Genomic DNA, 21,292 nt, shown 5'->3' on the forward strand with positions numbered 1-21,292 from the left:
ATCGGGTCCCACGTCGCAGTAGAGGGTACTCGGTGTTCTCGCCTGTTGATGATTCGGGGGAGATCGGAGCCTTGAAAGGATCCGTCGCCCTCTTCACTCCGTTAATTAAAAAATAAAAAAAATTTACAGAAAAGTAAAAATAAAATAAAAACATTGGGGTCTGAACCAGACCCGTGTGCCTCCTACAGACACTAAACAAGAACTGGTTCTCTGAGAGCCAGCAGGAGGGTGTATACTGCAGGGGAGGAGATCACTTTTTTGTTTCAACTTAGTGTCCTCCTAGTGGCAGCAGCATACACCCACGGTCTGTGTCCCCTAATGAGGCGTAGGAGAAATCTCATGCACACAGTTTGGTTTTTTGTCGTCAGTATTTTGTGCTTTGCAGAGATATTTTGCGTGATGGAGCATTTAACTTCCAGTATTTTTTTTTTGTGTTTTTCACCCATTAACATGAATGGGTAGTGAAAAAATGATGAAAATCCACAGCAAAAAACACAGGTATTAGGTTTTGCTGTGTTTTTGTGCCAAGACCTGATTCTGTAGAATAGGACTTTTTTTGCACTAAACTTTATCAGAATGGACAAGAGACAAATCTAGCATGCCAAAAAAACACAGCAGCAAAAAAAAAAAAAAAAAAAAAAAAGAAGGAGAAACACCGGATTACATACCGGTAATGCTCTTTTATAGAGCCATGACAGCACCCACTGAGAGAGGGGATCCGCCCCTAGGAACAGGAAACCCTACGGAGAGATAAAAGGGGCGGTCCCCCTCGCTCCCACAGTTTGGGTTAAAGAGATTGCGAGGAACCGCCCACCAGTTTTAGTAGGTAATTCTATATCATTTATCTTAACTTTATTACGTATAATTACAAGAACCAACCACCCTTAACAGTGCTCATATGCAAACTAATATATGTAAATGGAAGGGAAGTGAAGGGGTGCTGTCGTGGCTCTATAAAAGAGCATTACCGGTATGTAATCCGGTGTTTTCTCTTCGCCACGACAGCACCCACTGAGAGACTTTCAGAGATAGGTATTTGGGGTGGGGATTATCGTATTAAGAACTGATCTACCGAAACACAAGTCAGTGGAGGCAGATAGATCTAATCTATAGTGACTATAGAAGGTAGTAGGAGAAGACCAGGTTGCGGCCTTACATATGAGTTCTATAGGAACCTCTGCTCGCTCAGCCCAGGATGATGCTATCGCCCGGGTGGAATGTGCCTTCACAGCCTCAGGTGGATTCTCCCCTTTAGACGAATAGGCCAGGTATATCGCCTCCCGAATCCATCGGGATAATGGTCCTTTTGTAACACCAGAACCTTTCCTTTGACCCTGGAAGGAAACAAAGAGCCCTGCTCTTCCTCCAGGCACTAGTCCTGCCTAGATAAGCTATTATAGCCCTTCTCACATCTAAAGTATGGTACTTTTCCTCCTCCTGATTTGTAGGGTTATTATAGAAAGAAGGAAGAAGGATTTCTTGAGACCTATGAAATTTAGTACACATTTTAGGTGGGTAGGAAGGGTCTGTTTTCAGGACAATTCTATCTGGAAATATTGACATAAAGGGAGGATCTACTGATAGTGCCTGTATGTCACTCACCCTTCTTGCCGACACCAGAGCAACAAGAAGAGCAGTCTTGAGGGAAATATATTTAATGTGAGCTGAGTGTAGAGGCTCAAACGGGTGACCTGTCAAGGCTTCCAGGACTACATTAATATCCCAAGGAGGTATTTGGGGAATCTGAACTGGTTCTGATCTCTGGCAGGCTGAAATAAATCTGGCTATCCACCTATCACCCGCAACGTTGTGGCTATACAAGGCCCCTAGAGCAGAAACTTGTACTTTTAGAGTACTAACTGAAAGGCCTAAATCACGTCCTTTCTGGAGAAATTCTAAAATAGTAGAGACAGGAATTTCATTTGACAAGGCCGATGGATAGAGATTTAGAAATTTCTTCCACACTCACATATGGATGTAGTGGATTTTTTCTTACTTGACAATAAGGTATTAATCACTTTATCAGAGAAGCCTCTTAGTTTTAACAGCTGCCTCTCAAATTCCAGGCTGTCAATCGTAGACCCTTCACATGAGGGTGGTTGAAGGGCCCCTGGAAGAGAAGATCCTGATCCTCTGGGAGAATCCATGGATCCGAGATGGACATGGCTGAGCAGGGAAAACCATGGTCTCTTTGGCCAAAATGGGGCAATCAGGATTATATTCGCTCTGTCCTCCCTTATCTTCCTGATTACTGTTGGAAGAAGAATCAATGGAGGAAAAGCATATGCTTTCTGAAATGTCCATGGAACCTGAAGGGCATCGAGAATATCGGGATTGTCGGTCCGGAACATTGAAGCGAATCTTTTTAACTGCCTGTTGTCTCTTGTAGCGAAGAGATCTAGATCGGGTATACCCCATTTCACGGTTATTTTGAAAATTCGATGATTTAGAACCCACTCCCCTTGGTGGAGGGTATGACGACTGAGAAGTCTGCTCTTGAGTTGTCCACTCCTCTGACATGTAGCGCTGACAGGGACAGAAGATGTTCTTCGGCTATAGTTAGGATGTCTTCGGCTATAGACATGAGAGTTCCTGATTTTGTTCCTCCTTGATGATTGATATAAGCCACTGATGTCATGTTGTCTGACAGAATTCTGGTAGGTGTTCCGTGTAGCTGCGGAAGGAATTCACATAGGGCATGATAGATAGCTTTTAGCTCTCTTATATTAGAAGAGTCGTCTGACTCTAACTGACCATAGTCCTTGGACTAGGTGGTCCCCTAAATGTGCTCCCCAACCACTAGGACTGGCATCCGTATATATTGTGTTTGAGCATTTAACTACCCAGGGGACCCCACTAACCAAGTGATTTGGTTCTAGCCACCAGTTCAGAGATTGGATTACCTCACCAGAAAGGGAAATTTTACCGTCTAAACGACCTTGTGATTTTACCTCTTCATGTAAAATTTGCATACTGTAAACGCCTCGAATGGAATTGAGCCCATGGAACAGCTGGGATACAAGACGTGAAGGAGCCAAGAAGGGACATGCCTTCTCTCAAAGAAATTAGAGGTTTATCTATTACAGACTGAACCTTATTTTCAACCGTTATTTGTTTAGTTTCCGGAAGGAAACATCTCTGGCTTATAGAATCTAATATAATCCCCAGAAAAGTTTGCCGAGTTGTTGGGAATAGCCTAGATTTTTCCCAGTTTATTAACCACCCTAACCCCTGTAGAGATGAAATCATATCACACAATCGTTGCTGGCATTGTGAAGGGGAATTTCCCACTACCGAAAGGTCGTCTAGGTATGGAATTATAAGGGTGTCTTTTAACCTTAGATATGACATCACCTCCGACATTAATTTAGTGAACAATCTTGGAGCTATTGATAGTCCAAAGGGCATTGCTGCATACTGAAAGTGCCGTATACACCCATTCAATACAATCGCCACGCGGAGATATTGTTGATGTTCTATAAAGATTGGTAGATGGTAATACGCATCTTTTAGGTCAGTACCGTCATAAAGCAATGGGGAAACAGGAGTTTTATGGTGGACCGGATAGACTCCATTTTAAAGGTTTGATTTTCTAAGAAGATGTTCAACTTTTTAAGGTTTATAATGGTTCTGAATGATCCATCCGGTTTCGGAATCAAAAATAAAGGGGAATAGAACCCCTTTCCCTCCTGAAGGAATGGAACTTCCACCAAAACTCCCTTGGATAGAAGATTCATTACTTCCTGCTCCAATGCCTCCTGTTGTAACTGAGACTTTAAAGAAGTCAATATAAATGAGTCCGGAGGGACTCGGGAAAATTTTAATCTTAAGCCAGAGGTGATGAGGCTATTTGCCCAAACGTTTGACGTTATCGCTCGCCAATGATTTGAGAAGGAGGACAATCTACCTCCCACAGGTAGATCTGCTCTAACGGGGTTTGTCTTCAATTTTAAAAGGGCGCTTCCCAAAGAATGCACCTCTTTGTTTGGTGTCTCTTGTGGCCCAGCGGTCTTGGTTCTTAAAATCCTTCCTTTTATTAAACGCGGGCTTTCGGAACGCTCTCCTATAGAATGGAAGGTAATTATTATTATTAGGGAAGCCCTTTTTTCTCTCTCCCGCTTTGGTTAGGATCTCGTCCAGTTTAGTACCAAACAGGTACTCACCCTGACATGGGAGGCCACACAATTTGGATTTTGTCTGGGGATCACCCTTCCAGCCCTTAAGCCACAGGGCCCTACATGCTGCATTCGTCAGTCCTGCTGACCTGGCTGCCAGGCGTATGGAGTCAGCAGATGAGTCCGCCAGGAAAGCTGTAGCACCCCTAATTCGGGGTATAGAGGATAACAATTTTTCCCTCGAGAGACCGCCTTTCAGCCCTTCCTCCAAGTCATTTAGCCAGACTAGCATGGACCTAGCGGTGCATGTAGCCGATATAGCCGGTCTAAAAGCCCCCGTAGAAGACTCCCAGGCTCTTTTTAAAAGAGTCGACTTTACGGTCCAGTGGATCTTGTAGTGAGCCCGAATCCTCCACAGGCAGCAAGGATCTTTTGGATGTGGACGCCACTGCCGCATCCACCTTCGGGGCTTTTGACCATGTAGAAAACTTCATCATTGAAGGGATAACGCCTTTTTAAAGATGGTGGTAATCCCCTTTGCCCCTGGCTTTCCCACTCTTTTTTGACTACATTTTTTACTGCTGCTATTACCGGAAAGGAGGGTCTTTTCCTTTCGGATAGACCAGCAAACATTAGGTCTTGCTGTGTTCTAGGGACCTTAGAATCCTCGATGCCCATGGTGTTACAAACGGATTTCACAAGGTTATCAATACTATCAGTGGGAAAGCATGTATCTTGATCCTCGTCTGAGGAAACATATTCCTGGCAAATAGAGTCTGCATTCTCTATATCAGAAGACTGGTCAGATATAGGGGAAACGTATACCCCTTTTTTTCTTAGTACGCGGCTCCTTGTCAGAACTATGCAGGGCTCGTAATTCCTCCCTAATCATGACTCTAATGTCTTCTGATTTAACTGAGGCTTCCTCCCATAAGGTAGTATCAATGCATGGTTTACAAAGCCTCTTAGTGTGACTATCCGGAAGGGGCTGGAGACATAACGCACACTGTTTGCGTTTCGTTTTTTCAGTTCTTTTTGCCTAGGGTGTATAGAGGGAGAGGGAACAATAATCAGCTTAGTAGGGTAGATGCACACTCACCCAGTGAAGCTGTCTGTCAAGGTACCGGCTGATGAGGAGGAGACTGAGGCACAACCAGAGGAATAGCTCGATCCGACTTGCTCTTCCTAGAAGATCCGCTCTGTTTAGAGCGACTGCTGCTGGCATGGCTGCGTGGAGTGGTTGCGGTGACTTTAACGGAAGACATCGCAGGGTCCTGTGCAGAACCCATATTGGACGCCGGAGTGTCAGCGCCGGCGTCCTTTTCACATGAGGGCCGCCATCTTCTTCCTGTTGAACCCGGAAGTGCTAACCACCTCCGGGTCGCGGCCATACTCTATGCGCCTGCGCTGCCACCGGCATCAGCGCAGGCGCCGTCTCCCTCCTCCATCACCCCGGAAGCTCACCTGCACTTCCGGGGGAACAACTGGGGCTCCACGCTGCTTGAGCGTCCGCCGAGGACGGCGCGACGCTAACCATACCGCAGCGCTTGCTCCCCGCAGACGACCCGGATGGATCCTCGTGAGCCAGCAACCGCTCGTCCTGGCCTCACGGCGTCTGCCAGCAGAGGGGGGAAACTGAGCCAGGACCCCCGACGCTGCTTCCAGCTAGGGAGCCCTTGCCGTCCTCAAAGGTAAACTGCGCAAGCGGCTTCCAGGCTGGGCATCCTCTTCTCTCTGTGGATTTTCCCGTAGGAACAGGAAACCAAACTGTGAGAGCGAAGGGGACCGCCCCTTTTATCTCTCCGTAGGGTTTCCTGTTCCTAGGGGCGGATCCCCTCTCTCAGTGGGTGCTGTCGTGGCGAAGAGAAAAAAAAAAAAACAAGCAAACCTGCAGCTTCTTTGCTGCCAAGAGATCAGGGTTCGCTGCAGAAACAGTAGAAATGAAAGTTGTAAAATATCGTAAGATACAATTAACCCCTTAGTGACAGAGCCAATTTGGTACTTAATGACCAGGCCAATTTTTGCAATTCTGACCACTGTCACTTTATGAGGTTATAACTCTGGAACGCTTCAACGGATCCCGCTGATTCTGAGATTGTTTTTTTGTGACATATTGTACTTCATGTTAGTGGTAACATTTCTTCGATATTACTTGCGATTATTTATGAAAAAAACGGAAATATGGCGAAAATTTTGCAATTTTCAAACTTTGTATTTTTATGCCCTTAAATCAGAGAGATATGTCATGAAAAATAGTTAATAAATAACATTTCCCACATGTCTACTTTACATCAGCACAATTTTGGAAACAACATTTTTTTTTGTTAGGGAGTTATAAGGGTTAAAAGTTGACCAGCAATTTCTCATTTTTACAACACCATTTTTTTTTTTAGGGACCACATCACATTTGAAGTCATTTTGAGGGGTCTATATGATAGAAAATAATGAAGTGTGACACCATTCTAAAAACTACACCCCTCAAGGTTCTCAAAACCACATTCAAGAAGTTTATTAACCCTTTACGTGCTTCACAGGAACTGAAACAATGTGGAAGGAAAAAATGAACATTTAACTTTTTTTTGCAAACATCTTAATTCAGAACCATTTTTTTATTTTCACAAGTGTAAAAACAGAAATGTAACCATAAATTTTGTTATGCAAATTCTCCTGAATACGCCAATACCCCATATGTGGGGGTAAACCACTGTTAGGGCGCACCGCAGAACTTAGAAGTGAAGGAGCGCCGTTTGACTTTTTCAATGCAGAATTGGCTGGAATTGAGATCGGACACCATGTCACATTTAGAGAGCCCCTGATGTACCTAAACAGTGGAAACTCCCCACAAGTGACACCATTTTGGAAACTAGACCCTGAAAGGAACTTATCTAGATGTGTGGTGAGCACTTTGAACCCCCAAGTGCTTCACAGAAGTTTATAACGTAGAGCCGTGAAAATAAAAAATCGCTTTTGTTTACACAAAAATGATCTTTTCGCCCACAAATTCTTATTTTCACAAGGGTAACCGGAGAAATTAGACCACAAAAGTTGTTGAGCAATTTCTCCTGAGTACACTGATACCCAATATGTGGGGGTAAACAACTGTTAGGGCGCACCGCAGAGCTTGGAAGAGAAGGAGTGCCGTTTTACTTTTTCAATGTAGAATTGGCTGGAATTGAGATTGGACGCCATGTCGCGTTTGGAGAGCCCCTGATGTGCCTAAACAGTGGAAACCCCCCACAAGTGACACCATTTTGGAAACTAGACCCCTTAAGGAACTTATCTAGATGTGTGGCGAGCACTTTGAACCCCCATGTGCTTCACAGAAGTTTATAACGTAGAGCCGTGAAAAAAAAAAATTGCATTTTTTCTACAAAAATGATCTTTTTGCCCACAAATTTTTATTTTCACAAGGGTAACAGGAGAAATTAGACCACTAAAGTTGTTGTGCAATTTCTCCTGAGTACGTCGATACCCAATATGTGGGGGTAAACCACTGTTTGGGCGCACCGCAGAGCTTGGAAGAGAAAGAGTGCCGTTTTACTTTTTCAATGTAGAATTGGCTGGAATTGAGATCGGACGCCATGTCGCGTTTGGAGAGCCCCTGATGTGCCTAAACAGTAGAAATCCCCCACAAGTGACCCCATTTTGGAAACTAGACCCCCCATGGAACTTATCTAGATGTGTGGTGAGAACCTTGAATGCCCAAGTGCTTCACAGAAGTTTATAATGCAGAGCCGTGAAAATAAAAAATATTTTTTTTTTCCACAAAAAAGATATTGTAGCCCCCAAGTTTTTATTTTCACAAGGGTAACAGGAGAAATTGGACCCCAAAAGTTGTTGTCCAATTTGTCCTGAGTATGCTGGTACCCCATATGTGGGGGTAAACCACTGTTTGGGCGCACGGCAGAGCTCGGAAGGAAGGAGCGCCGTTTTGGAATGCAGACTTTGATAGAATGGTCTGCGGGTATTATGTTGCGTTTGCAGAGCCCCTGATGTACCTAACCAGTAGAAACCCTCCACAAGTGACCCCATTTTGGAAACTAGACCCCCCAAGGAACTTATCTAGATGTGTGGTGAGAACTTTGAATGCCCAAGTGCTTCACAGAAGTTTAGAATGCAGAGTCGTGAAAATAAAAAATATTTTTTTCCACAAAAAAGATATTGTAGCCCCCAAGTTTTTATTTTCACAAGGGTAACAGGAGAAATTGGACTGCAATAGTTGTTGTCCAATTTATCCCGAGTACGCTGATGCGCCATATGTGGGGGTAACCCACTGTTTGGGCGCACGGCAGAGCTCAGAAGGGAGGGAGCACCATTTGACTTTTTGAGCGCAAAATTGGCTGTCGTATTTGGAGACCCCCTGATGTACCTAAACAGTGGAAACCCCCCAATTCTAGCTCCAACCCTAACCCCAACACACCCCTAACCCTAATCCCAACCTCATCCATAATCCTAATCACTAACCCTAACCATAATCACAACCCTTACCCCAAAACAACCCTAATGTCAACCCTAACCATAACCCTAATCAAAACCCTAAATCCAACACACCCCTAATCCTAATCTCAACCCTAACCTCAAACTGAATCCTAATCCCAATACACCCCTAATCACAACCCTAACCTTAACCCTAATCCCAAACCTAACCCTAATCCCAAGCGTAACCCTAATACGAACCCTAATCCAAACCCTAACCCTAATCCCAGCTCTAACCCTAACTTTAGCCCCAACCCTAGCCCTAACTTTAGCCCCAACCCTAACCCTAGCCCTAAGGCTACTTTCACACTTGCGTTGTTTGGCATTCCATCGCAATCCGTCGTTTTGGACAAGAAACGGATCCTGCAAATGTGCCCGCAGGATGCGTTTTTTGCCCATAGACTTGTATTGCCGACGGATCGTGACGGATGGCCACACGTCGCGTCCGTCGTGCACTGGATCAGTTGTGTTTTGGCGGAGCGTCGGCACAAAAAAAGTTCAATGAAACGTTTTTTTGTACGTCGCATCCGCCATTTCTGACCGCGCATGCGTGGCCGTAACTCCGCCCCCTCCTCCCCAGGACATAGATTGGGCAGCGGATGTGTTGAAAAACTACAGCTGCTGCCCACGTTGTGCACAATTTTCACAACGTGCGTCGGTATGTCGGGCCGACGCATTGCGACGGCCCCGTACCGACGTAAGTGTGAAAGAAGCCTAACCCTAAGTTTAGCCCCAACCCTAACCCTAAATTTAGCCCCAACCCTAACCCTAAATTTAGCCCCAACCCTAACCCTAAATTTAGCCCCAACCCTAACCCTAAATTTAGCCCCAACCCTAGCCCTAACCCTAGCCCTACCCCTAACCCTAACCTAACCCTACCCCTAACCTAACCCTACCCCTAACCCTACCCCTAACCTAACCCTACCCCTAACCTAACCCTACCCCTAACCTAACCCTACCCCTAACCTAACCCTACCCCTAACCTAACCCTACCCCTACCCCTAACCTAACCCTACCCCTAACCCTACCCCTAACCCTACCCCTAACCCTACCCCTAACCCTACCCCCAACCCTAACCCCAACTGCTGTTCTCCTGCCGGCCGGCAGATGGAGACAGATGGCGGGCGCACTGGGCATGCGTCCGCCATGTTCTGCTGCCGGCGGCCAGGAGGAGCAGCAAGAGGATCCAGGGACCTAGGTGAGTATGCTAGGGTCCCCGAATCCTCCTATTTCTCTGTCCTCTGATGTGCGATCACATCAGAGGACAGAGAATTACACTTTACTTTTTTTTTTTTTTGCGGTCGCCGGTAAACAGTTAATTACCGGCGATCGCAAAACAGGGGTCGGTAATACCGACCCCGATCGTGCTCTTTGGGGTCTCGGCTACCCCCGGCAGCCGAGACCCCAAAGATTCTCCCGGTGCCGGCCGGCGGGCGCACTGCGCATGCGCCCGCCATTTTGAAGATGGCGGCGCCCACCGGGAGACACGAGGAGCATCGGGGGGAGCTAGGTGAGTATTGGGGGGCCACCTGGGACCCCTTTTCTCTGTCCTCCGATGTGCGATCACATCGGAGGACAGAGAAATTAAAAAGAGATCGTTTTTTTTTTTTTTTTTTTGCGATCGCCGGTAAACGGTTAATTACCGGCGATCGCAAATGCGGGGTGGGTTAAAAAACCCCCGAATCATGTTCTCTGGGGTCTCGGCTACCCTTGGCAGCCGAGACCCCGGAGAAAATCGGCCTCTGGGGAGCGCTATGGACTTTTTCCACAGCGCCGTTAATTAACGGCGCTGTGGTTTAAGTACCCTTAGCGGCCGCCGTTAAAAGGCGTATCGGCGGTCGCTAAGGGGTTAAACTGAATAAGCCTTTAAAGGGCATAGTCATTACAATAGTCACCTCTGGCTGACAGCTGTAGAATTTGGAGATCAATGACTGAAGGGAGATCGGAGCAAGAGAGGCACAAAATGCAACTAACTTGTTTGTTTCTATTCAAAGATTTATTATTCCAGAAACTCATAGGGACAGAAAAAAAAATTAAAAAAATAAAGAAATCTGTTCTGGGACCCATAGTTGCCTATTGTCTGTTGATTGTCTACAGGCTGCAGTAGTGACGTCACGTCGCCAGCACTGTAACCAATCACTAGGCTCATGACATCTACTTCGGCAGAGCAATTGGGTTCAGTGATTGGCTGCAGCACAATCAATGTGATGTTGAACCTATAACTGATCTTTCTTTCCTGGGCCGTTATGCAAATGGCTCCATGTTTTCCATGAGCGGATAATATAACTTACTGTGAAGACATATTCCTGAATATAAAATAAATTTGCACCAAGTATCCCTTAATAAAGAAAGAAATAAAAAAAAAAAAAAAAACACAATCAGTAAAAGGTATTCCAATTAATTCTTACCGAGGCATGTTCGGTGGCATGGTGGTCCTCCAGGTCACTTCTGTGAACGGGCTCTTTGCACAGATCACATATGCAGATGTTGCGTCTGCAGTGAATCTCGTGGATGGTGAAATTAACGGTAGGAATGTCACGTTTACTAGGTGGAGAAAGAACAGGTCACAGATGAAGATTTGTCTTGTTACTTTGTAAAGCAATTTCCTTACATTAACACTTCATACCTCTTGTAAATTGTCATTTTTCCCTAATATGATTTATCTTTATTATTGCTGCATCTCCCTACATTAGCACCAAAACCCTGAAGTCTATAGCGCTCAGCAATAACTACGGAGAATACAGACTTTTCTAACGAGAAACACTAAAGGGCATGTGCACACAAGTTTTGGGGTTTTTTTGCAGAACTTTCTGCCAGAAATTTAGCAAAACCTGTAAATTTTTGATAAGTATTAGAGAGTTTCCGCTCCAAATCACCCTAAAAACCATCTGTGTGTACACATCCCAATTGGGTATATCAGGTTTTTATATTAGCAAACTCGGCTTTGGGAAAATGGCCGCCGCGATCTCTAATGCGCACGCGCGGCATCCCGCGGCCATTTTCCTGAAGCCCCGTGCAGCAGAGCACTCGATCTGCGCACGCGCGGCCCCAGGAAGATGGCCGCCCCCACCGATGCAAGGGATTACAGCGCAGATCGCGCGCTGTGTCTTCACCACTACGCCACTACGCCACCAACGTAAAGCTGAGGAAGAACCACCGATGTCACCACGCCCTCCCGACCTGACCAGCCTGATTGACAGGCGAAAACGGCGACTTTGGTAAGTTATTTCTCAGCATACATGGGGAATCGGGGTACACTACATACACTATAGGAACACACAGCGCAGGCCCTATTTAACAGTATTTATAGCTCAATCTCAAAAAACGGGGTGACAGGTTCCCTTTAAAGGGCCTGCCCACCCTTGGAGAAATCTTTGTCACCTGCTGTAATGCAAATATCATTTGGATTTGACTACGCTTGACAGTTCGAGTAGTCATCACATGACCACAAGAATACAAATCACATACTAGGGGATACGTGATGGTCACTGTAAAAAGACAGATCCAGATACAGTGTGTCGAAGATTGCACTAAGTGTGGCCAATCCCTTTAAAAAGTACCTGTAAGTTTGAAAACATTTTCAGTAAAAGCTGTTGTGTGTATATGAGGAATAACACCATTTTCATTTTATGACTTGTATCCTGCATTTTTCACCTTCCAAATCCCCTGTAAGCGTTATCTCCAATTTTCAGTTCTCTCTGAGCTGGTGGGACAGGACTTACTGTGTATGGGAGATGAAAAGCAGCAACACCTGCTCTTCTTTACCCGTTTGGGACATGTTCAGAAACAGTAACATAAATGACATTACGGCAGTATTGAGCAGTGTAGCTATGAATCCAGCTTTGGGATGAGCTAAATCACTGACTTCATCAAGCTCTGCTAGTCTCTACCTAAGCCTACTTTGTCGCTCTCCTCCTCACTCCACCCTCAATGAAGATTAATAGGCTATGTAACCCAACAACTCTATATTTTCCAGATTAAATGGAAAGTTGAGGACTCCGGGGAAGATGTGGCTCAAACTGAGAAGGAAGAATATTTCTCAGGAACTAAGTATTACAAAGTTTCTTCTATTCTTTTGTACTGATTTATGCAAAGTTTGTTGAGAAGAGTGTGACCTTTGAAGCTTTGCTTTTTTAATTTTTGCAATTTTTACACTTGTCACTAAGCCGAATACTGACTCATACTTGAAGATGGGCAGCAATACACCTGCGCTGACTCACTGTCGTCTGCATGAGTCTTGTAGGCACACCTTGATCTGACCAAAAGTCATTACAGGGAGGGGAGGAGAATATCTGGGGCCACCATTTATTGGAAATAGCAATATTATCTGCTGTGTATATATGTGTTCCTTTCATTGTAATCGTGCCTATAGTGAGACAATCATCTGTTCAAAATCGAAAGTGAAAATTGCAAGATTTCTGATTTTTAACCTAGGGAAGGACATGGAAAATTCTGATTTACGCTGTCGCAGTTACCTATGCTTGAACTCCCAAAGTTCTGTGTATATATGATCCGTGCATGCATCAGTGTTGTAGTAAAGTACATAAAGAAAAGCTGTAATATCAGACAAACATGGCGCAGTTACTGGAAGAGCAGATTGTTTTCTGCCATCACAGAAACATTTTAAAGATCAGTCTTTGTCTTTCATCACTTTACTGGTCTGTGAACCTTTCTAAGCCAGTGCTGCACAAGAGTCTCAAGATGATGAGCTGAGAAGGATCACGACACCTTTCTCAAAGTAGTCCACCATACTGCTCCGGCAATCCGCCATTCATTGTGTCAAGGACACCGACAGACCGTGCGTGTACACAGGGAGAGATGGCGTCTTCCAACCACCTCCTATGCTCCCAGTTGGAGGAGATGAAGCGTGACCAGCAGTAATATAACTTATCCCTATGGGAAGGCTGTTTGCAGATTCTGCAGTGGATTGTTATGCAAATGTTATCTTTTAACAACCTATAGGATCCTCAACTGGAATTAACCAACCGATCCGAAGAAGAGTTCCAAAATATAATAAAATATAAAAATGTATTGATGACAATTAAAAGGTAAAAGACATAGGTACACAAATACAAAAAATACCCAAGGGAGCTCCAATACACCCCCGCAACCATAGTATAATATATGGCCTGGATAGGGAGAAAAAATGCAGTAGAATAGACTATCTTAGCATAATGCTTGATATATACAATGCAATTACCCCACTTGTCCAAAAAGCAATATCTACAATGCCCAGCAGACTGAACAAGAATTGAATATATGTAGGTGCCACATGAAATATGCACAGTTACTAAGTCCACTATAAGGCATTAAATCCAGGCGAATAATATCTTATCGCTGAAAGTGACCAAAGTATTAGAAGATAAATCCCAGGATGCAGGGTGATTCAGTGCTCCCTCCCCGCCCTGACGCGCGTTTCGCCCTTAGCTTCTTCCGGGGGCGTGCTCAAGGGGTGAAAATAAGGGCCTTTTAAATCAGTGATGACCAATCGGTGTAACAAAAATGGGAGGCGCTATCGAGAAAACTGTCTGATTGGTGATTCTGCAGAGATACTGCCGAGGGAGGGGAGCATGACGTGGGTGACCGGCACCAATTCAATTCTTATTCAGTCTGCTGGGCATTGTAGATATTGCTTTTTGGACAAGTGGGATAATTGCATTGTATATATCAAGCATTATGCCAAGATAGTCTATTCTTCTGCATTTTTTCTCCCTATCCAGGCGATATATTATAATATGGTTGTGGGGGTGTATTGGAGCTCCATTGGGTATTTTTTGTATTTGTGTACCTAGGTCTATTACCTTTTAATTGTCATCAATAAAATGTTATATTTTATTATATTTTGGAACTCTTCTTCGGATCGGTTGGTTAATTCCAGTTGAGGATCCTATAGGTTGTTAAGTAATGTGAAGTGCCAAAGTCAGTATTATAGTAGGACATTGTTGTTTAGTAAATGTTATCTTTTGCAAGGCCCGTTTTCTCAATTACACCTGTAACCTGTAAGTTGCAAACATGTCTGGGTCCCTGTGCAGAGATGCAGCTACAGATGTACAAAGCTGTGGCACAGCACCAAGTATTAGCTAATCAGTGGGGAAGGGGGGGGGGGGGGAGGGGTTACAGATGTCAGATCACCACCGATCTGATAACCGTGGGATGAGTCAGCATTGTCTCAACCTCAGGAAGGCCCTTTAAATTGAGACAATAAAGGTACCGTCACACTAAGCGACGCTGCAGTGATACCGACAACGATGTCGATCGCTGCAGCGTCGCTGTTTGGTCGCTGGAGAGCTGTCACACAGACAGCTCTCCAGCGACCAACGATGCCGGTAACCAGGGTAAACATCGGGTTACTAAGCGCAGGGCCGCGCTTAGTAACCCGATGTTTACCCTGGTTACCATTGTAAAAGTAAAAAAAACAAACACTACATACTTACCTTCCGCTGTCTGTCCCCGGCGCTGTGCTTTCCTGCACTGACTGTGAGCACAGCGGTCGGAAAGCAGAGCGGTGACGTCACCGCTGTGCTTTCCGGCTGGCCGGCGCTCACAGCCAGTGCAGAGAAGCACAGCGCCGAGGGACAGACACCGGAAGGCAAGTATGTAGTGTTTGTTTTTTTTACTTTTACAATGGTAACCAGGGTAAACATCGGGTTACTAAGCGCGGCCCTACGCTGCCGCTTAGTAACCCGATGTTTACCCTGGTTACCAGTGAAGACATCGCCGAATCGGCGTCACACACGCCGATTCAGCGATGTCTGCAGGGAGTCCAGCGACGAAATAAAGTGCTGGACTTTCTGCAGCGACCAACGACATCACAGCAGGATCCTGATCGCTGCTGCGTGTCACACTGGACGATATCGCTAGCCAGGACGCTGCAACGTCACGGATCGCTAGCGATATCGTTCAGTGTGACGGTACCTTAACTCTACAAGGCTATTTTCCAGTTACAGTATCTGCACAAATATTGACAAATGAGCCCAGAAACATACAAGCAGAGATGATCTAATTGATTCACATGACTAGTCCAGCAGAAGTGTTGATAATTTATGATTACTGGATGGGAACCCTGCAAACCAGCTGCTACCTGCCAGCATCGATGGCTCCTCGAGTAGCTGACCTGGCGCAATGTCATCGATGACATGTGACACCGCAACAGGCTGAGGTGCCATGGATGCTGGTTCATAGGGCTCACGTCCAGTGACTAAAATTACAAGAATGGCTGCTGCACAAGGTCATGTAAATCAATTTTTGCTAACTCTACTCAAACCTTTTAGGTCACGTATTATGCAGCATTAAAGAGGTTATCCAGGACTTGTATTATTTTTGAATATGGAGCTAAGAATTATCCAGCAGCCTGTCCTGCCCAGCGACAATTTCTCCCAGCTCAGAGCGGTCCTTGCTGACTCCTGCCGGCGATCTCCCTGCTTCCACTGACGTCACATCAACAGAACAGCTTCTTCTCTTCAGCTTTGCTCTGCTGGTGGGGTGTGTCTGCCGATGCCATGCTGACTGACAGCTGGAACCCCACCGTCCAACTTCAGGAGTCAGCATGATGTCTGCAATGACGCCTCATCGACAGAGCAGCCCAGAAGACAAGGAGCTGCACTGTTGATCAGGCAGGTAGTTGGCCCCATACACTAAAATGATAAAAGTCCTGGATATCCCCTTTAAATCCTATTGCCGAGAGAGATTTGCCCTCCACCCATAACAACCAGCAGGAAGCTGCCATAACACATTACTCACCAGTTTCCACACAGCCGCGTTTCCTGCTCTGCACTGGAAGCCATGGTCAGCGTCTCTAAACAAAACAGCAGTGTCATTATCACTTTCAGTTCTCAGTAATGACGCATGAAGAAAGAAGCCTTCCCAGACACTCCCTCCTGAATACAAGCCTGCCAGAGGCCAGGTATGGAGGCAACCGGTCACTTATAGCCAGACGGGAAAACCCATAGTCAAGAAAATAGTTCACAAGGACATGGAAAATTAAGGAAATTGTGCACCACCACATACCAGTGATATTAACGCACTAGGGGAGAACATGGAAGATGGTGACCATATGGTGTTATGCAACCTTTTTGTTTAAGGCTATGTGCACACGATGCGGATTTGCTTCGATCCGCAGCGGAATTTTACGAGCAGAAACGCTGCAGATCCGCACTGTGATGTACAGTACAATGTTATTCAATGGGATAAAAAAAAAAAAAAAGCTGTGCAGATGATGCGGAAAAATCAGCGCGGAATTGCTGCGGATTTCAAAGAAGTGCATGTCACTTCTTTTGTGCGGATCTGCACCCCTCCATGTTAAAAATCCGCAGTGGCAAAAAACGCTGAAAATCGGCACAAAATCCACATAAAAAAACCGCACAAAATCTGCATAAAAACCGCGGCAAATCCACGGCTGCGGATTCTGCCAGGAGATGCAGATTTTGTGCAGAAAATTCTGCACCTCTTTTCCTACGTGTGCACATAGCCTAAACGGAATCTGTCACCCACTAGGACGTACATAATCTACCAATATGGGCATACAGGTGATAGAAATATTACACTGGTACTACCTGTATGCCTCATATTAATGGTCTTGTTGTTGAGAAATGTTATATTCTTTCCTTATGCTAATGATTTCCAGGGCGTGCAGTGCCTGGAAGAAATCCCTGCCTCTTGTCCTCATTTTAATACTTCCCCCCTCCCATGCACGTCAGTTATGGCCCCAGAATCTCACGCCTGTGCCCTGCACTCCCTCAGAAATCCATACCTCTTCCTCCTTTCTATGGGCACTGCATTCAGGGACTTCTTACGCAGGCGACTTCCGCTCCAGTGACCTCCGGCATGCGAACCAATAATGTGCTCTCCCCACTTCCTCCCTGCATAGTCATCACTATGTACACATGGTTCCTAGCAATGACTATGCAGGGAGAACTCATTAGTGGCACGCATGCAGTAGGCCACGGTGACTAGCTGGCGTAGAAGATCCCTGGATGCGTCGCCCATAGAAAAAGAGAAAAAAGTACGGATTGTAGAGGGAGTGCAGGACGCAGGTGCGGAGCCTGGAACAAATCATTAGCATAAGGAAAGAAAACGTTTCTCAGCTACAAGACCATTAATATGAGGCATACAGGTAGGACCAGTGTTACATTTCTATCACCTGTATGCCCATATTAGAGTATGTACGTCCCAGAGTGTGACAGATTCCCTTTAATGGGATTATCCCAGTACAGCCTATAAGTAGCTGGAAATATGCCATAGTCAGCGTGATAGAACACAAGTGTGACCAATGTCAGCGGCATACAGGGGATTCATTCTCACTAACAGTGAGGGTCCCAGCAGTGGGGTACTCCGAGACATATAGATGTATCACTTATGCTGTACATATCCGATAGATGCCCGAGCCGCTGTGGATTCTCTGCTGAAATATTTCCAGTGGCAAAATCCTCACAAAAAAAACAGTCTATGTGAAGAAAGTCTTTGGAAGCAGTCATGACTTTCACACACAGAACTCTCCTGTTTCGCAGAGTATTGGGAGGTTTTTCCTTTTCCTGAAGCTATTTTTAAAGGCTTTGGAAGGTTTTTTCATGAAACGTTATTTACAGCCTTTTGATTGGACGGTTCCTAGTGTGGAGCGGCTTCCTTCAAGATCTTCTTCAAAGAGGCGACGTGTGCAGGAAAAAACCCTCATGAACAGAAGAGTGGATTTTATATATAATGAGACTATTTGGGAACAGAGCCCCTCGGTAAAGCTCCTTAGGCTGTGAGCAAGGAGCAGGAAAAGCTCCAAATGGCACAGCATCACTGGGTGAAATCAGCAGTTTATACTGCGGATTTATTTTATTACGCATTTCGTAGAACAGCGCCATCCATGCTGCCGAAAATCCACAGCGGATACACTGAGGGGGCAGCCCACCACACAGCGAGGGGGGATCTGACGGATTACTGCAGTGTGGCTCTAGAGGGCCGGAACCTAAACACTGATGGGCCATCGGTCAGCAATGGAAATCCAGAAACCAAGACCCCAATAGTCAGCTGTCCACTCACTGCAGCTCGGCTCCTATTCACTTCTATGTGAGCTGCAGTACCAGGACCGACCACTATCCTGGACAGCCCCTCTACAAGTGCTGGGAGGCAGTGAAGCATCCTGGGAGATTGCCCCTGTGCCCCCCCCCCATCACACCGGCCACTAGCTGCATCACCACTAAGCCATGAGAAGGAGCGGGAGACCCAGGCAGAGCCGCCCGGACCTGTTATCCGGACCTGTTATGTGCAGGTTTGCTGGGACCTGTGGTACCACAGCACAACCTCGGTCGTTATCAGAAGTCCTATGCGCTCACCCGTTACTTGCGTACAACTCCGGCTGTCCCCGACGACTCCACTACTGCCCAACAACAGAGCTCCAACAAACTGCAGCCGCCGCGGTGACGTCAGGGGTCATGTGACCGGTCACATGGGCGGGAGGAGTTAAGAAGTTTCGTTTGCTAAGAAGTAGTGGGCGTGTCCTAATCTGCGATCCGCTCCTACCTGTGGGGAGGACGGCACCCACGTGACCTCTTCCAGCAGCTGATGGCCGTGGTGAGGCTACAGCTGCTCTATAGAGCACAGGGGACACAGCACAATGCAAAACACCGGTCACTAAATAAATACATACAAATGCACTGTGCCTATGGCTACTTTCACACGAAAGTTTTTTGCCATCAGTTACAATCTGTCGAATGTTGAAAAAAAAAAAAAAAAACGGATCTGTAGCAGATTGTGAAAAACTGATGCGACGGATCCGTTTTTTCGCCGGATCCGACCAGCTGATCCAGCTAAATCCTACCCTAAATAAATCGGAGCCTGCTCAGTTAAAAAAAAAATCGGAATCCGTCTCCGGATTCCATCATTTGACGGATCCGGCGCCATAGGCTTCCATTCTAACAAACGACGGATGGCAACAGATACAAAAAACGTTACTATGTCCGTTGTCTCCGGCCGCCGGATAAACAATTTTGGACGGATCCAGCGAACGACGGGTGAAACGTGAGGCCATCCGTCGCTAATACAAGTCTATGAGAAAAAAATGGATCTGGTGGCAACATTCGCTGGATCCGTTTTTTTCAAAATTCGCCGGAATGAGACTGACGGCAAAAGATTGATGTGTGAAAGGGGCCTTAAAGGGACTGCCCAGGCAACATAAGCCAAAACCAGGAGTGGGTGATAAATACAGAAGTGGTGCATATGTTTCTATTATACTTTTCCTCTGATTGTTCCACTTCTGGTTTTGATTTACAAATACTGAGGTAAAATACTGACCAAATACTGAATGTGTGCACATGGCCTAACAGAGGCATATCTGGGGGGGCAGCCGGGGCATGTGCCCCGGGCACAGCCGGTGGGGGGGCACAGTTGGGCCGCCTAATGCGGCGGTCCGCAGAGTCTCCCCGGTGGCTGCATTCTGCTGCCCCCGATCTGGGAGTCAGCTGTTCTCTGTGCCGACTCAACCTGACAGCCGGCACAGAGAAGCTACAGCGCGCCGGCTCCCAGGGGCGGACATACTGCATGTGCAGTGATCTGTCCTGCTTCCTGCCCGCACTTCCTCTCTCTCACACAGCGGCGCCGTTGGATGACGTCATCATTCAGCGGCCAGCTGTGCCAGAGAGAGGAAGCTGCCAATGGTGATGCTTCAGGTGTGGGAGAGCGTGCGGACAGGTGAGAGGTGTTGTGTGTGTGCACGTGTGTATGCGTGTGTGTTTTTGGTGTGTGTACATGCGTAGCACTGCGGGGGAATGTGCAGAGGTAAATGGTGTTGTGTGCAGGGGGAGGAAAGTGAAATGATGGGGCTGATGGGGAGAAGGCAATGATGGGGTGATGGAGAGGGCAATAATGGGGATAATGGGGGAGGAGGAAATGTTTAAGAACATCCTAAATAGGCAGTGTAAGCGGTTTATACCTTGTGGGAATAAAAGGACTAGAAATAGGAAAAACCCAATGTGGCTAAACAAAGAAGTAAGACAGGCAATTAACAGTAAAAAGAAAGCATTTGCACTACTAAAGCAGGATGGCACCATTGAAGCTCTAAAAAACTATAGGGAGAAAAATACTTTATCTAAAAAACTAATTAAAGCTGCCAAAAAGGAAACAGAGAAGCACATTGCTAAGGAGAGTAAAACTAATCCCAAACTGTTCTTCAACTATATCAATAGTAAAAGAATAAAAACTGAAAATGTAGGCCCCTTAAAAAATAGTGAGGAAAGAATGGTTGTAGATGATGAGGAAAAAGCTAACATATTAAACACCTTCTTCTCCACGGTATTCACGGTGGAAAATGAAATGCTAGGTGAAATCCCAAGAAACAATGAAAACCCTATATTAAGGGTCACCAATCTAACCCAAGAAGAGGTGCGAAACCGGCTAAATAAGATTAAAATAGATAAATCTCCGGGTCCGGATGGCATACACCCACGAGTACTAAGAGAACTAAGTAATGTAATAGATAAACCATTATTTCTTATTTTTAGGGACTCTATAGCGACAGGGTCTGTTCCGCAGGACTGGCGCATAGCAAATGTGGTGCCAATATTCAAAAAGGGCTCTAAAAGTGAACCTGGAAATTATAGGCCAGTAAGTCTAACCTCTATTGTTGGTAAAATATTTGAAGGGTTTCTGAGGGATGTTATTCTGGATTATCTCAATGAGAATAACTGTTTAACTCCATATCAGCATGGGTTTATGAGAAA

At 45.8% G+C, this 21,292-nt stretch overlaps 1 protein-coding gene across 2 annotated transcripts in view; it reads right to left on the reverse strand.

Annotated features, from left to right (window-relative positions):
• The window catches only part of TRAFD1 (TRAF-type zinc finger domain containing 1), a 75,034-nt gene extending 56,035 nt beyond the window's left edge, over positions 1-18,999 (reverse strand). The window contains exons 1-3 of one of the 2 annotated variants that reach the window (XM_069754812.1): positions 18,911-18,999; positions 16,332-16,386; positions 11,000-11,135 (exon numbers count right to left, since the gene is read on the reverse strand). In XM_069754812.1, coding sequence (XP_069610913.1) covers positions 11,000-11,135; positions 16,332-16,375 — 180 coding nt within the window. In that variant the 5' untranslated portion in view covers positions 16,376-16,386; positions 18,911-18,999. The remainder of the gene's footprint in view (positions 1-10,999; positions 11,136-16,331; positions 16,387-18,910) is intronic. The other variant, XM_069754799.1, reaches the window with a different exon arrangement.
• Positions 19,000-21,292: the final 2,293 nt, after the last annotated feature.

The sequence above is a fragment of the Ranitomeya imitator genome, chromosome 1 (assembly GCF_032444005.1).
Source record: "Ranitomeya imitator isolate aRanImi1 chromosome 1, aRanImi1.pri, whole genome shotgun sequence".
Lineage (NCBI taxonomy): Eukaryota > Metazoa > Chordata > Amphibia > Anura > Dendrobatidae > Ranitomeya > Ranitomeya imitator.